The 15,826-nt window shown below is 44.0% G+C and overlaps 1 protein-coding gene across 3 annotated transcripts in view; it reads right to left on the bottom strand.

Annotated features, from left to right (window-relative positions):
* Positions 1-8,240: 8,240 nt before the first annotated feature.
* RPIA (ribose 5-phosphate isomerase A) overlaps positions 8,241-15,826 on the bottom strand; it is a 31,327-nt gene continuing 23,741 nt past the window's right edge. For 2 of the 3 annotated variants that reach the window (XM_045446808.1, XM_045446807.1), the window contains 2 exons: positions 14,589-14,688; positions 8,241-9,164 (listed from right to left, as the gene is read on the bottom strand). In XM_045446808.1, the coding sequence (XP_045302764.1) occupies positions 9,067-9,164; positions 14,589-14,688 (198 nt within the window). In that variant the 3' untranslated portion in view covers positions 8,241-9,066. Of the gene's footprint in view, positions 9,165-10,351; positions 10,682-14,588; positions 14,689-15,826 lie in introns of those variants that run through there. The other variant, XM_045446806.1, reaches the window with a different exon arrangement.

Below are 15,826 nucleotides of genomic sequence, written 5' to 3'. Positions count from 1 at the left end.
TTTATTTGATAATTTGGTAGGAAAAAAAAAGACACGTTGTTGTTATTGCTTTAACTTAGATGTGCTGTGTTTTCACTGTTAGTGAGGTAGAACATTTTCCAGGTGTTTATTAGTCGTGTGCGTTTCCTGTTTTGTAAATTATCTGTTTTACTATATACAGTTCTTAGTCATTCTCTTATCGACTGGGGCATCAGTCAATGTTCTAAGATGCAAACAACAGGAGTTAGCTCTGACTAAATTAAGCAGAAATGGGGTTTATTCAAAGCGCATTATGCAGCTCCAAAATGGATAGGAAGGCTAGAAAATTAGGTTCAAAAATAGAACCAAGGGAACCTGGTAAGCTGGAAATATGACCAAGAACTTATCCCTGAAAAGGTCTGAATAAATGCCACGATTGATGCTGCTGTCCTGAGTGTCGTTCTTGGCATTGCTGCTGCCCGCCACCAAATTCTAGATGCCACCAGCAGAATGAACACTAAACTCTTCTTGTATCTTTGTCATTCCCTGTGACAACTTGCAAACTCTGCATCACTTCCTTCTCTCTTCAAGAAGTGGAGTCTATTTCGCCACCTCTTTGAATCTGGGCTGGCATTCTGACTTGCTTTAAGTAATAAAAGTGAGAGTGACGTTGTACAATTTCTGAGGAAGCCTTGCAGCTTCCACAAGACTGCCCCTTCCAAGACTCCAGCCGCCATGCTGGGAGGAAGCCCAAGATGGCACACACAGAGTGAGAGAACCAGGCACTCCCAAGACGTTTCAGTCTCAGCCAGCTTGCCCCAGCTGAAGCCACATGCAATGGAGGTGAGTTATCCCACCAACGTCTGAGCAACTTATAGGACTGTGTGCAAATGAAGAGTGGTGGTTGTTTTAAGCCGCTACGTTTTGAGTGATTTGTTATGCAGCAATAGATAACTGAGACACCGTCTTTACATTCAAATCTTGGGCAGGAACAGCCAATTGGCAAAGCCTAGCTCTGTGCCTTGGTTGCCAGAGAGCAAGGAGAATGGACATTTCCACTTCAGTAGAGAGCAGGAGAACTATGTCCACAGCAAGTTCCTACAGTGAAGAATTCCCCAAATAGAAAGAGGGGGTTCAGAGGGTAGGGGAAAAGAAACAAACCAAAAATAATCTGTCAAACTCAGTACCTGCCTTTTGTATCTGCATTTATATACTGATTTCTCTCTACAGATATTGATAATTGTGGCTCCTTCCCAAGAATTACATTCATTACTTTCATTTTATATCTTATTGTGTTTGTAGGACTCTTATATAATGCGTCGCTTTAATGGAAACACTTTCAAGTTAACTGGATTTAGGAAGTTTCAGAGTCCCTGCCCTTGGGGTAACTAGTGACACTGCATAATGCCTCAGACAAAATACCCACATGAGAGGGGTGCCTGGGTGGCTCAGTCCCTTAAGCACCAACTCTTGATTTCAGCTCAGGTCATGATCTCATCGTTCGTGAGATCAAGCTCCACATCGGGCTCTGCACTGGGAGCATGGAGCCTGCTTGGGACTCCCCCTCTCTCTCCCTCTCTCTCTCAAAATAAATAAATAAATAAACACTTAAAAAACTACCCACATGAAAGAATGGTTCCTGGCAGTGGCAGTGGAAGCTTCTCTCCCAGCCCAGACTTGCTGTGCCCTGACATGGGAAAGAAAACATTCCATCATCCTTAAAGAAAGTCTTCAAATAAAGTAGGAAGCTCCTTAGAACTGCTTCAAGAGACTCTTACCTGATATCCCTGGCCCAGGCTCTTCCTCATCCATCCCACCCTCTTCCCTGCAGCCAGCAAGAACGCTGGTCATGCCACTCCACTGCCAATTACCCCCACTGTGAGAATTAAGGCCAAAGTCCTTAGCTTGGGTGAACAGGGCCCTTCAGTATGTGTCCCCTGCCTTCCATCTCTTCTCCTTCTGGAGGCATTACTGGTCAGCCACACATAGTTCCTCCAAGTCATCTGTACCCACCAGGTCCTCACTAACCCTTGTCTTTACACATTCTGTTCCCACTTCGTGGAACACTTCTTTCCATCTCTTTCACTCTTCTCTCAGCCACTGCTTCCTGCCTGGTGGGCTTCCACTCTTCCTTTAAGATTCAGCAACTAGAGCAACCGCGGAGAAAGCCACCAAAATATATACAGTAAAAAGAAAAAAAAAATGGAAAAAAAAAAAAAGCCAGAGGAATTAAAAGGTATGCTAAAAAATATTTATTTCAATCAAGACAGTAAAGAGGACCAAAACAACAACAAAAAGGAGACAATGAAAACATACACCCATACAGAAACTTGTACATGATGGTTCACAGTAGCATTAGCCATAGGAAATGGAAACAACCCAAATGTCCATCAACTGACAGATGGATAAATAAAATGTGGTCCAGCCATACAACGGAATACCATTCAGCAATAAAAAAGAAAAAAGAAGCACTGATCTATGCTACAACATGGACAAACCCTGAAAACCTTATGCTAAATAAAAGCAACAAGATACAAGACCATATATTATAAGATTCCATTTATATGAAATGTCCAGAAGAGTGGGAATCCATCGAGACAGGAGTGAATTCACGGTTGCCTAGGGCTGGGGCGGGAGGTACCGGGGGGACACAGGGAATGCCTGTTAATGGACACAGAGTACCTCTTTGAGTTGATGAAAATGTTGTAGAATTGACTGGGGGTTGCACAGCTCGGTGAATATACTAAAACCCACTTATTTGTACACTTTAAATGGGTACTTATAAACAGGACTTCTATCTCATGAAAGCTGGAAAAATTTTTAAACTTTTTTTTTTTTTTTTTTTTTTTAAGATTCAGCTAAATGACCACCTACTGTACCAGTCTTTCCCTGACTTCCCCAAGCAGAACACACACATACACTTATCTCAAGTAAACCTATATGGCATTTCACTGGGGCATGTCAAATCATCCTAACAACTTTTTCTTTCTGCAAATTCCAGGACAGAAATTGACATGCCATTTTAAGAAAAATGTTATGGAAAATAGCCTACATATAAAAGTAGAGACCAGTGAACCTCCATGTTATCTATGACTTAGCTCATGGTTTCTGCATCCACTGTGCACCCCCACCAAATTATTTTCAGCAAGAAACCTGGAAACTGTAAGTCCAAAGCAGCCTAATAGCAATGTGACATTTATCAAGTGTTTTATGTGCCTCTAACTGGTCTAAACACTTGGCATGAATTAGCACTCTTAATCCTCAGAACAATTCTAAAAGGTAACATTATTATACTGTGAAGAAATCAAGGCTTAGAGGTGAAACAACCTCTCCAAAAGCTACTACGTGGAAGATTGATATTCCAAACCAGGTGACTATCTTAATCACACATACCTCTCTGAGAAAAAGCACTATAACGCAACTAAACTAATCACTTAATTCAGAAGCTGAAAGAATGGTATTCTGTTCCCTGCAGTTAAGGCTACTTACAAGGTCAAGAAGCACAGATGAAGTACAGATGGCCTCAGTCTAAACTGGGGCTACTGAGTGGACCCCCTGGGGAGCCCTCCATTTGTCTCAACTCTGCGGGCTCTAAGAAATGTCCAAGGCCACAGGAGATCCTCAGGCTTGCTCTAAGATATCAAAGGAGCCTTTACAAGGACAAAACAGGGGCGCCTGCGTGGCTCAGTCACTTAAGTGTCCGACTCTTGATTTCAGCTCAGGTCATGATCTCATGGTTTGTGGGATCGAGCCCCACATCAGGCTCTGGGCTGACAGCATGGAGCCTGCTTGGAATTCTCTCTCTCCCTCTCTGCCCCTCCCCTGCTTTCTAGCACACACTTGGTCTGTCTCCCCCTAAACAAACCAACAAACAACAAAATAAAAAGCCGGAACAACACCACCACCACCACCAACAAAATAAAAAGCCAGAACAAGGACAACACTGGAGTTGTCTTAAATTCTAAAACTGTGCTCACCAATACTTTAGCCATTCACCAGTGTGGCTACTGAACACTTGAAAAGTGACGAGCCCAAACTGAGATATGAAGTAAAATACATACCATATTTTGAAGACTGAGTACAAAATGTCAAATATTGATTACATGTCAAAATAGTAATTTCTTTTTAAGTTTATTATTTATTTTGAGGGAGAGAGAAAGAGCTCACACAAGAGGGCAGAGGGAGGGAGGGAGACAGAATCTTAAGCAGGCCCCACACTCAGCACAGAGCCCAACACAGAATTCGAACTCACGAATCGTGAGATCATGACCAGAGCCAAAATCAAAAGTCAGACGCTCAATCGACTGTGCCACCCAGGTGCCCCTGAAATGGTAGTATTTTAGATATGTTGGATTAAATAAAAGATGTTATCAAAGTTCATCTCGCCTGTTTCTTTGCATCTTCTTAGCGTGGCTAAAATCAGATCAGAGCTCTGGAACCTTCCGAACTCATGCGGGACTGGAGACTGGTCCAACCCGCCGCTGAGAACGGCTTCTGAAATAAAATGTAGATGAGCACAGCTCTATTTGAAACTCAGACCAGGGCACCCCCGCACCTGGGAATGCCCTCAAATGTAGTTCTGTCACCAGGGAGCCATTCTGGAGTCTTACCGACACGAGGCCAAGGCCTACAGAGAGGCAGCCAGGGCTCTAGTTCCTGGAGACGGAGCTGTTTCCTCTCCCACCTTGCTGCTGAGCAGAGATACTTCTCAGTGATCTGACATAAAGGAATCAATTTCAGTGCTGAATTTATCTCGTGCATCATTCTGCATAACATATTGACCACGGAACACTGGAATTGCCTTCCCCGGGAAGGCCTTTCCCTCCCTCTCTGGATTCCAGCCCCATCCCACTGCCCACATGAACACACACTTCACCCTTCTCAAAGCACCACTACAGATGTTTATTTGCAGAGTCAACACGGGCACATTTGAATGCTAGGCTCTGTTGGAGTGTGCTGCTGCCCTACCAGACGACCTGGTTACCAAAAAAGCAGAGGCACCGAACCTATGACAAAAACATCATCTGATTACCGGGTTAGCGGGGAGTGGAGACTGATGCAATCCTAAATCTGGCTGCCTCAGCTGCCAGGTGTGACAGGAAGTGAGCAGACTTAGGCCTTTGAGAGAGTTAGGAGGCACGGCTGTCATGGCATCAATGACGTCTTTGAAAGCTGGAGCCACGTCACGGGTATCTGTGGCCTGACTCCTTCATCCCAGGGTCCAGTCCACAGCAAGTGCTCAATACTTGTTAATCAGAGAGAAGAATTGGTGATCAGAGAATGCTCAGGCCTCCTGGATCCTGGGGTCCGCATATCCTGAGAAAGAGAAACGTAGCCCTGTACCACCAGCTCTCTCGTCAGGCCTTGGTGCTGCTACGGGCTGGCCTGGCACCCACAGCAAGGCTGTGGTGTTCTCCTGGGGAACATCAACAATTTCACTCCATCAGACACGACTACTCTGTGACTGTGACGGACGAAGACAAAAACCAGACGACTCCATAACTACATCTCACCATAGACCAAAACTGAACGTTGTCCAAATCACCAAAAGGACCAGACGTCCCCATATTCTGGCTGAACGACTGCTGCTTCCTTATCAGTCCCAGATTTTTAGCCTCATCCTTCTTACCTTCTTGGTAAAAATGAAAATACCGAAAACAGAATTTTCCTGCTTCCAATCCGTTTCAATCCAATGCAATGCAATGCAATGCAATGCAATGCAATGCACTGCAATCCAATCCGGAGCAGAGCCCTGCTTCCCTGAGCCCTCCTACAAAGCACCAGACCCAGGCCCAAATCCCCTAGGCCCTAACACCCTCTGACTGAGACACCCCACAGCCCTGCCTGGCATGTTGACTTCCCTAATTCAATGGGTCAATAAAACCAGCTCTGTCCAACCATGCGTTTCTGAAGAGTCTGGCTAAAGGGAACTAACAATCTTGGCCATGAACACCCTTTCCCAGGCGAGCCATGCTGCTGGTTGCCACTGTGCCTACCTACCTATTCCCCAGACCTGGAAAGGAAAAGAGGGAACAAGCATGGGGAAGGAGAAAAGTCAATGGTGACAGATGAGGAGGACTTCTCCAAAGTGCACTTTTCCATGGCCCACCTTAGGTTGGCGCAGTGTTCTATTCCTTTCTGCCATTAAAGCTCATCCAGAAACAGAAATTAATATAATAGGATGACTCATGAACCTACACTCACACCCACACACACACACACACAAATAAATAAACCACTTCATTAACTTCGGTCCTTTAACAAATTACTTGTGGCTCAAGTTGCAAATGATGGACACAAGAATTAAGGAATACAAACTATTCAGAGTTCTACAACCACCTTGAATTAGGAGTAAGGCCTGGAGCCAGTTAAGTCTGGCCTGCCTTCCAGTGTATGACCTGAACAAGTTAAACGAAACTTCATTTTCTCACTCTGCAAATTAAGAGAATAAATATTATGAAGTTGTCCTAAGGTAACAGGGCAAAGGCCCAGAATAGCACCTGGCACAAGGGGAGTAATGACAGGTAGGGGGCTGTCGCCAGTCACCTGATAACCGCTTTTCCCACCTACTCGCCCACCTCTTCTCCACTATGCTGATAATTCCCTCATATCACAGTGCCATCATGGCATTCCTCGGTCAACCTGCCAGGCTCATCCACCACGGCAGAAGCATCTAGGGTGTGAGAGGGGTCTTACTAGAAATTGGCGCATGATGGGAACTTCAGAAAAAGGTTGGTAAGTGAATCAAAACTTTATGAGCTCTAGCTGAAACCAAAATTGAATAGGTTTTATTCAAATGCAAGTGACCCCCCCCCATATGCCTCCCCAAAGTGTGGCAGCTTAACTCGGTTATAACCTTTCCCAAATGCCAAACCTGCAGCTTGCCCTGTGCCCCTTGGATTCATCATGTGCCTGAAAATTTTTTCCACCCCATGTATCACCTGCAAGATCACATCTTATTACAATTTTATTGAAGAACCTTCAATCAAAATTCACCTCTAGAACAAAGTGCTATATGTGTGCCTAAAGCACGGCGGATGTTTTGTTTATTTCAAGAGAAGGAGAACCTCACAGTAACTCGCTGGAGCTGCAGTCTGGCCACAGGTGCGAACGGCCCTGAAACCCACTGAAAATGTCCACGGGATGTGGAGCATGCAGGTGGCCTTCAGACACCCAGTTTAACTTTGTTTATCTTTATCCCTGAATTTAACCCATGCCACAAGAGCTTTAAAGGATTTCAAAAACTGGTTCTATCAAGTTTTCTCAGCTAAGATCTGATGCCCATTTTGTACAAAATTCATCATCTAGTCCAGAGTAGGCTTGAAGAAAACTAAAGCACTCCTAACGATAGGTTTCCTTAGCAAGTATGAGGCAACCATTTTTAAAGAACATCCTGGGGCACCTGGGTGGCTCAGTAGGTTGAGCCCCTGACTCTTGATTTCAGCTCAGGCCATGGTCCCAGGGTCGTAGGATTAGGCCCCGCACGGGGCTCCATGCTGAGTGTGGAGGCTGCTTGGGACTCTCTCTCTCCCTCTGCCCCCCTCCCCAACTTGCGCTCTCTTAAAAAAAATAAATAAATAAATCTAAAAAATAAATAAACAAACAGCACCTTAAGAGCAAAGAAAAAGAGAAGGAAGTCGGCAAGGAAAAGAGCCTCTTTAATACTGGTTCTGTTAACTTTCATTGTGCTACCTGGTTTAGCAGGAACTGAGAGGCCAGCCAGCAAGCTTGGTAGTTACAATCCAAGCTTCAGGATGGAGGGCAGGCTGAGGGAGAGTCTCCAGCGAGGTCGGCCCGGGGAGCCAAAGGCCGTGGGCATAAACACCTAGCAAGCTGCATTCCTCAGTCCCATCCAGAATTACCACCGAGGGGATCGTGGCCTTCCCTCTCCTTGTCTGTGAGGCTTTCTGGCAGTTCACTGCTCACTGGGCACACACAGTCTGAATATTGGTGAGGAGAATAAAGAGGCAATACGGGTAACCTGCTTAATGCTTGTCAGCTTCTATGACTAATGGTCTGACTAACAGAATGCTTGGGGATAATCTGCGACTTCTGTTCAGCTGAGTTATCTTCCATTAACAAAGAAAATAGCGTTTGACAAAGGTCTATGGAATAAAGTTGACATGGAGCTCTCTCAGAAATACAGGAACTATCAATCTGGTCTTTTTGGCTCAAGATTTCTCGAGTAAATTCCACCCCTTATCAAAAACCCAATGTACGCTAGGGAGCCAAACTGATCCCGATTTTACTTCAAAATGACTGCAAACAGTAAAGACAAAGAGTCAAAGTGGCACCACACTGTTTTATTTCAACCCTCAAACAGTCCGAGGAGATGACAGCTTCTGACGCCCCATGCAAGTAATAATAAAGGAAGAGAAACAATAACAAAAAGACAAGTACTTAAAAGTATTTCACATTTCACAGCAGTGCTTTGGCAGGACTGGCAAGTATTTCTGGCCAATTGCTTCCCACAACAGGGGTCTGAAGGAACCCCCAGGTCTTAGCAAAAGAACCACATTTTCTCCCTGACGGTTTACACTCTGAGTCACTCTACACCACACTGCTCCACTCGCCAGACTTCTGTAAACCTCACCTTAAAATATGTACCTAAGTATTGTACGTGATCACAACAAAAACTAAAGACAAGACAGCGTGGTAGAAAAGTAAACTCTAATGTTTCCAGTAAGGCATCAGGGAATCACTGCTGGCTGGGCCCTTCATTTCACCAGTTTAAAGAAAAGTTTTGATTTACGTTTCTCAGCAAACCCAATATTCAGATGCTTAACCAGCAGGCTCAAGTTAAAAGTTTAAAAGACAGTTCCCTTTTTTTTTTTTTTTTGGTAAATGTTTCATATAAAACATGAAATCAAGTTCTACTTTATTAAAAAAAAACAGTATTTTTAATAGTAAAAATATATAGGTTTATATTTCTCTTTTTAAAAAGACATTAAATAACAATACTTCAGAAGACTGGATTTAACCCCCCAACCCCCACCCTGCCAGCTGTCTATCTGGCACAGAGACATTAAGGCAAAGGCTCCTGGAGAGGCATGTCCACCTCAGCTGTGGGCCGGGGGCTCAAGGTGAACACAGTTCGCTCCTGCACGGTCAACAGAAAGGCTTCTCCCTCATGTTCACGGAGCCGTCCTGCATCCCGAAGTAGACTCTCTCCGCCATGTTAATGAAAAGGCCTGTGTCCACCACGCCTGCAGGATGAAGGATGAAAATAAGCATTAAGTTTCAGCTCCCCAAGGCATGAAGAGTCAAGGATGGTAGGGACGGTAAGGGCAACTACCATTAGCAGCACTGGACAAATGACAGGTCTGAAGTCTTTCCTTCCCAGAACAATGAAAAGAGATTCCGATCATTTTTATTTCTTCTTACAATCCCTTTCTCCCCTGCCATCTTTGTCTACCCAAATGTGCCAACTTTTTACCTACCTCAGGGCCTTTGCTCATGCTATTCTGTTTGTTGAACTAGTCGTCTTTGAGCACTTCAAGGGAATGGTGCTTCTCTTGTCCTTCAGGCATCAGATGACAAGTCTTCTCTTCAGAGAGCCCCTCCATTGACTAAGTAACCTCCACTCCCACTTGTTATTTTTTTTAATTGCAGTATAGTTGACATATAATGCTAGGTTAGTTTCAGGTACACAATATAGTGACTCAACAATTCTGTACATTACACAATGCTCACCACGGTTAAGTGTAGTTTCCATCTGTCACCATATAAAGTTATTACAAGTATCACTGACTGTATTTTCTACCCTGTATTTTTCATCCCTGTGCCTTCTTTATGTTATAACTGTTTAGACCCCTTAATCCCCTTCGGCTATTTTGCCTATTCCCCTATGCCTCGTCTCTGGCAACCACTGGTCTGTTTCTGTTTGTTCATTTGTTTTATAGATCCTCCATGTAAGTGAAATATGGTATTTGTCTTTCTATGACTATTTCACTTCGTAGAATACCTCTAGGCTCATCCACATTGTTGCAAATGGCAAGATCGCTTTCTTTTTTATGGCTGAGTAACATTCTATTGCACATATACACCAAATCTTTATGCATTCATCTCTCAATGGACACTTAGGTTGCTCCCTATCTTGGCTACTGTAAATAATGCTGCAATAAACATGGGTGCATATATCTTTTCAAATTAGTGTTTTCATTTCCTTTGGATAACTACCCAGTAGTGGAATTACTGGATCATGTGATGCTTCTATTTTTAACTTGAGGAAGCTCCATATTGTTTTCCATAACGGCTGCACCAATTCACATTCCTACCAGTAGAGCATGAGGGTTCCCTTTTCTCCACACCCTCGCCAACATTTGCGTTTTTTTAACATCTGTTATTTCTTATCTTTTTGATTCTAGCCATTCTGACAGGAGTAAAGCAATACCTCTTTGTGGTTTTGATCTGCATTTCCGTGATGATGAGTGATGCTGAGCATCTTTTCATGGTGATTGTTAGCCATCTGTGTGTCTTCTTTGGGAAAATGTCTATTCAGATCTTCTGGCCCGTTTTAATCAGAGTGCTAGTTTTTTGTGTTGAGTTGTAAGAGTTCTTTATATATTTTGGATATTAACTCCTTACTGGATACATCATTTGCAAATATGTTCTCCCATCAAGTAAGCTGCCTTTTCATTTTGCTGATCGTTTCTTTCACTGTGCAAAAGCTTTTCATTTTGATGTAGTCCCAATAGTTTATTTTTGCTTTTCTTTCCCTTGCCTGGGGAGAAAGATCCAGAAAAAAATGTTGCTAAAGCCAATGTCCAAGAGATTACTGCCTATGTTTTCTTTTAGGAGTTTCATGGCTTCAGGCGTCCTTAACCCACTTTGAGTTTATTTTTGTGTATAGTATAAGTGATCCAGTTTCATTCTTTTGCATGTAGCCACACAGTTTTCCCAACACCATTTACTGAAGACACGGTTTCTCCCATTGTATATTCTTGCCTCCTTTGTCGTAGGTTAATTGACCATAGACGCGTGGGTTTATTTCTAGACTTTCTATTCTGTTCCATTGATTGATGTGTCTATTTTTGTGGCAGTATCATACCATTTTGATTACTACAGCTTTGTAGTATATAGCTTAAAATCTGGAATATCTTCATCCTTGCTCTTTCTCAACACTGCTTTGGCTATTTACACTCCCAGTTATTTTCTATCACACTATCGGCCTTAGAAGTCTCCCCCAGAGTTCAAGAAGACATTTGCAATGCATATATCCAACAAAAGACCCGCATCAAAACATGTAGACAGTTCTCCCAATCAATAAGACAGACAACCTAGTAGAAAAACGGGCAAAAGACTTAACGAGGTACGTTACAAAAGGAGCTATATAAAATGGCCAGTGGACATAAAAAATGATGCTCAAGCTAATTAGTGAAAAGAGAATGCAAATATTCACCAGAATGAACATAATGAAATTTGACTACAATGCAAAGACACTTCCACTCACTGACAGTGGGAGGAAATTGGCAAAATCATTTTGGAAAACACCTGTTAGTACATCTTCTAAAGCTGAACGTATTCATACCTAACAATCTAGCAATTCTACTCCCAGGTGTATATGCAATTGTTAGGCACACACATGGTCATCAAAAGACACGTATAAGAATGGTCACAGCAGCACTTTTTCTAATAGCCTAAAACCAGAAACACACGAATGCTCATCAAGAATAGAATCTCCAGACAAACACCTTTTTTCACACACAGAAATACGATGGAATACTATTCCGTGATGCAAATTAAATGTATGCAACATTTACCAAAAATATTTACATATATACATACATACCACAATGAATAAAACTGTTCAACTATCAGGAAAATAAAGTTTGATGAACGAGTGTGTAGGGAAAATTGTTAGAAGGGTAAATTGGTGCAATCCATGGAGGGCAATTTGGCACCATCTGACAGGAAAACATGGAGGGAAAGAAGGAAGGGACTTTTCACTGTTTACTCTTGTAACGCTGAACAATGTAAAATAAAACGAATTTTAAAATTACAACTTCGCAAGAAATCCCCCAATACATAAAGAAACAAAATCATCTATCGGTGATGAAAAGCCATCAAGCAGAAGAAAAAGCTGCCGAAACCTAGAGGTCGCTGGCACGGCCCTGCACCAACCCGACTAAAGCCTCCCAAAGGAAGCAAAGTGGCCACGTAAGACCCAACAATTCTGCAATACAAGGTGACAGCTTCCTCCTAAGCCAAGAGAAAGTCAAACCAGGTTCAGAAAAGGCTTCGAAGAAAGAGTAGAGAGGAAGGACAGGAGTTGGTCTGATCTCAGAGCACCTTTGCTCGGGTTACTGACCATGCCCCAGTGGCAGAGAGGGCAGAGGTGGCTCACTGTGAGCACAGGGGCAAGAACCCGTGAGCTTTGGCCCTTCTATAGAGCTCTATGCTCTGGATGGAACCCGATGGAACAGCCAACAGAGCGAGTGAGCAGCCAAGCACCAGTCCAACTGTCCTCTGAGTGTCCACACACACACACACACACACACACACACACACACACAGGCAAGGGCAGGGCGGTAGGGGCAGACAGGGAAACCTGCCCTCTTCCCTTCCCTGGCTTTTAGTCCAGCAGTAACAGACCAGATGAGGAAAAGGGGAGAGAATGGGAGGAGGCAACAAGCCACATCGATGCTTCTGGTGGCATCGTACTGAATAATTTAACATCTAGCCTCTCTTTCCTCATTTTCTTTGGTTTAAGTTTCTACTAAGATTCTGAACTTCTCCAGGCTGTAGCTTCTACTTAATGAGGCAGAGGGCAAATATCGGAGAAACTTCCTCACGAACGACAGCTCCAGGTCTCAGTAAGCCAAGAAAGGTCTGAGCAGGAGCAACAGAGCTACCTAGTGGGCACTGCAAGAAATCCACCTGCAGGGGCACAATGCCCACACTAGTGAGCGGCTTCCTACACCGCCCCCTGGGTCTATCTGCATTATCATCAGGGGCAAACGCTCCCATTTTACTAACAGTGACTAGTGACCTCTACATCGTCTTTTCCTCTTGCTCTCTCGGCTCATTACTTCTTCCATTAAATGAGAACACTAAGTGAGAATAAGCATAATTCAATTCATCTTTTTTGCTTAATAAATCTGCTTAAAGATAGTCAGTCTAAAACCACAGACTCCAGTAAGAATACTTAGCTCCTTATCACATGGCTTTTATTCACACCATTTTCATTCCCAAATAGCATGGATAACTTAAAATCTAGGATGTTTAATTAATGGTGACAATACTATCCTTTCTTCCTGGGGATTTATTCATTCAACAAACACTCCCTCCCTTATGTGCTAGGTACCATTTTAACTCATTTAATCCAACAATCCTATGAAGTAGGCAGTAATATTAGCTTCTTTTACAGAGGAAGAAATGAGTCACAGAGACGTTAACTAACTGCACAAAGGTCACACTGCCAGAGTGAGGCTGGGTTAGGAACCTGATCCAGGCAGCCTGCTCCTGGATCTAATCCTAGCCCCTACAATCTGCTAAACTGACCTTACCTGCCCCATTAGCCAGTTCTGGCCCAAAAATATGCTATGCCATGGAATATTCCCAGTCAGAATCTTAGTCTCTCAATACGGTATGATTGGTATTTCTCACATCTGCTTCCTCCATCTGATCCCCTCGCCCGGGCCTTCAATACTCCTCTGGCCTGGGGACATGACTACCTTCTACACTGCCCACCCAGCCTTACTTACCCAGGGCCCCAGATCCCTGCTACAAGCAGTAGAGGCTCTCCCACCCCAGTGTTCATGTGACAGATGCCCCTCCTCAACCTGGCACTTGAGAAAGTAAGGACTAAAGCTTCAGGGTCTAGAGGAAAACAACTCAGGGCTCCCCTCTTGGCACCGCAGCCCTTAGGCAAGTCGTTGAACCGTCCCTGATCCCTGTCCTCCTAACTATCTCAGCCAACTGGAGGGTTTGTAAACACTTCGTGTAGTGTCTAGATTACACTATGCTAAGGCAGAGGTCAAAAGCCACCTCTCTCCCATGGAACTTTCCCACATTCTCCAAAGGAATCAACCCATGTGCACTCTAGACTCCTGGTATTTCTCCAGCAAATGTAGCACATTCTATCTTATCCATAGGCATGGCTTCTACACAGCCACACACCGCTTTCCAAACCAGGTATACATGAACTTTCCTTGAGAAAGAGTCATATTCTAGAAATGGGAGCATTCCCTGTAACATGCAGCACAGCACCTGGCCTGTGGTATGTAATTAATGAGTATGGGTGAATGGTGTCATTTTTCCCCACTGCTTAAGAAGAGAGCCCACAAAAAATCAGAGAGGCTACAGTTAAGCTTCTGGAAGGGAAGGCTCTATCCAGAGGGGGTGTGGTCATTTCAAGCCAACCCCCCTCTGACACTCCATCAGCTCCAGGCCTATCCCAGTTGGAATGGGTTGTGAAATGCACAACCAACAAAGCTGCTAGGTAAGCAAGAACTGTTCCTGGGGGCAGCAAAGGTGTGAAGTCAGAAACTCCAAGCATGGTACAAAGGAAATTCTTTCCAAACCAAGTCTTACAAAACCCCACACCATTCGTGCCTCCTATAGCCAGAGGTGGGGGACAGTCACGAAGTGCTTGGGTGTCTATGCTCGATAAACACCACTCATGTTACCTGGGATCATTTTGATAGCTGTGTTCACTTCACTCCATTTATGCACCCGATCAAACTTCCAATCCAGGATAAAATTTCCATTATCCGTCACGACGGGACCCTAGAAGGTAATTTTCCATATTTACCAAGGATATAGATATAGGTGGGCAGGTAAGTGAAGGTGATGCCCAAATACAAGTATCTTAATGAACCCGCTCCAACCAGTACCCCCACCTCATGCTTTCTAGAAGGCAGTGCCATGAAGAAGTAATGAGCAGGAGCTCTGGAATCGGAGCTGCAGAGGCATAGAGGAGGCTCAGAAGAGCCATCAACTTCTGTGAACCTCAGATTCCTCAACTACAAAAAGGGGATAATGATACATACTTTATAAGGCAGCTTATGTATAAACCATATGGGTAAGCATTTACCGCAATGAGGGCTCACAGTAAGGGTTCAATAATTCTCAACTATTGTTAGAATGAAAAACTACAGCACCAGACTATCAACAGGATGCAACATTCTCACCGCTTCACATTAAGCGCCGGGTAATGCAAAATAAGGCAGTGCTATCGTACCCATGGCTTCCCCAAGCAGGCGCTCCCACCAAAACAGGAAGCAGAAATGGGTTCTGGGGTCAAAAAAACCCAGGGGATGTTCTGCATAGAACTTGTTTGTGTGACTCGTCATGCATTTCTGTCCAGAGCCGCACATACGTAATCGTGGGGGGCTTAGCTGGCTTGTGTTCTGTATCTGGTCTCTGGATCAGAATTGGCCCTTCTGTTCCTGATGCCAAGAGGGATTTATAAGCCTCCCATGCCTCCTGAAGCCAGACCTGGCTGGTCCCCTGGTGGATCTGGGAGGGAAGAGGAACAAACAAATGCCCAGGCTCCTAAGATTGTGAGATATGACAAGGGAAAAAAAACCCAGCTTGCTCAGGACTGCACTTAGACAAACTTAATGTGTAGATCACACATGGATGGTATTTCTATTGCCCTGGTGGCAATAGTTAGTTGGAAGCCTCACCCGAGAGGAGGACGCTCTGCCCAGGACCCTCAATCGGGACTCCAACTGGGCTGTTCACTGCGCTTCCCCAGCCAGAAGGCTGCAAGTTGTGAGTACCCGATTTGATGTATTAACCCATCTTTGTCCTTCTCTTCCTCTTTATGTTTACTATAATTACTTAATTCCATAAATTCCTTTTCCCTTATCATTAAATAAAACTTACCTCCATGAAAACAGAAAATGCGGCTACCATGAAT

The sequence above is a fragment of the Leopardus geoffroyi genome, chromosome A3, assembly GCF_018350155.1.
Source record: "Leopardus geoffroyi isolate Oge1 chromosome A3, O.geoffroyi_Oge1_pat1.0, whole genome shotgun sequence".
NCBI lineage: Eukaryota > Metazoa > Chordata > Mammalia > Carnivora > Felidae > Leopardus > Leopardus geoffroyi.
The sequence above is the reverse complement of the archived record's forward strand: the minus strand, read 5'-3'. Positions and strand labels throughout refer to the sequence as shown.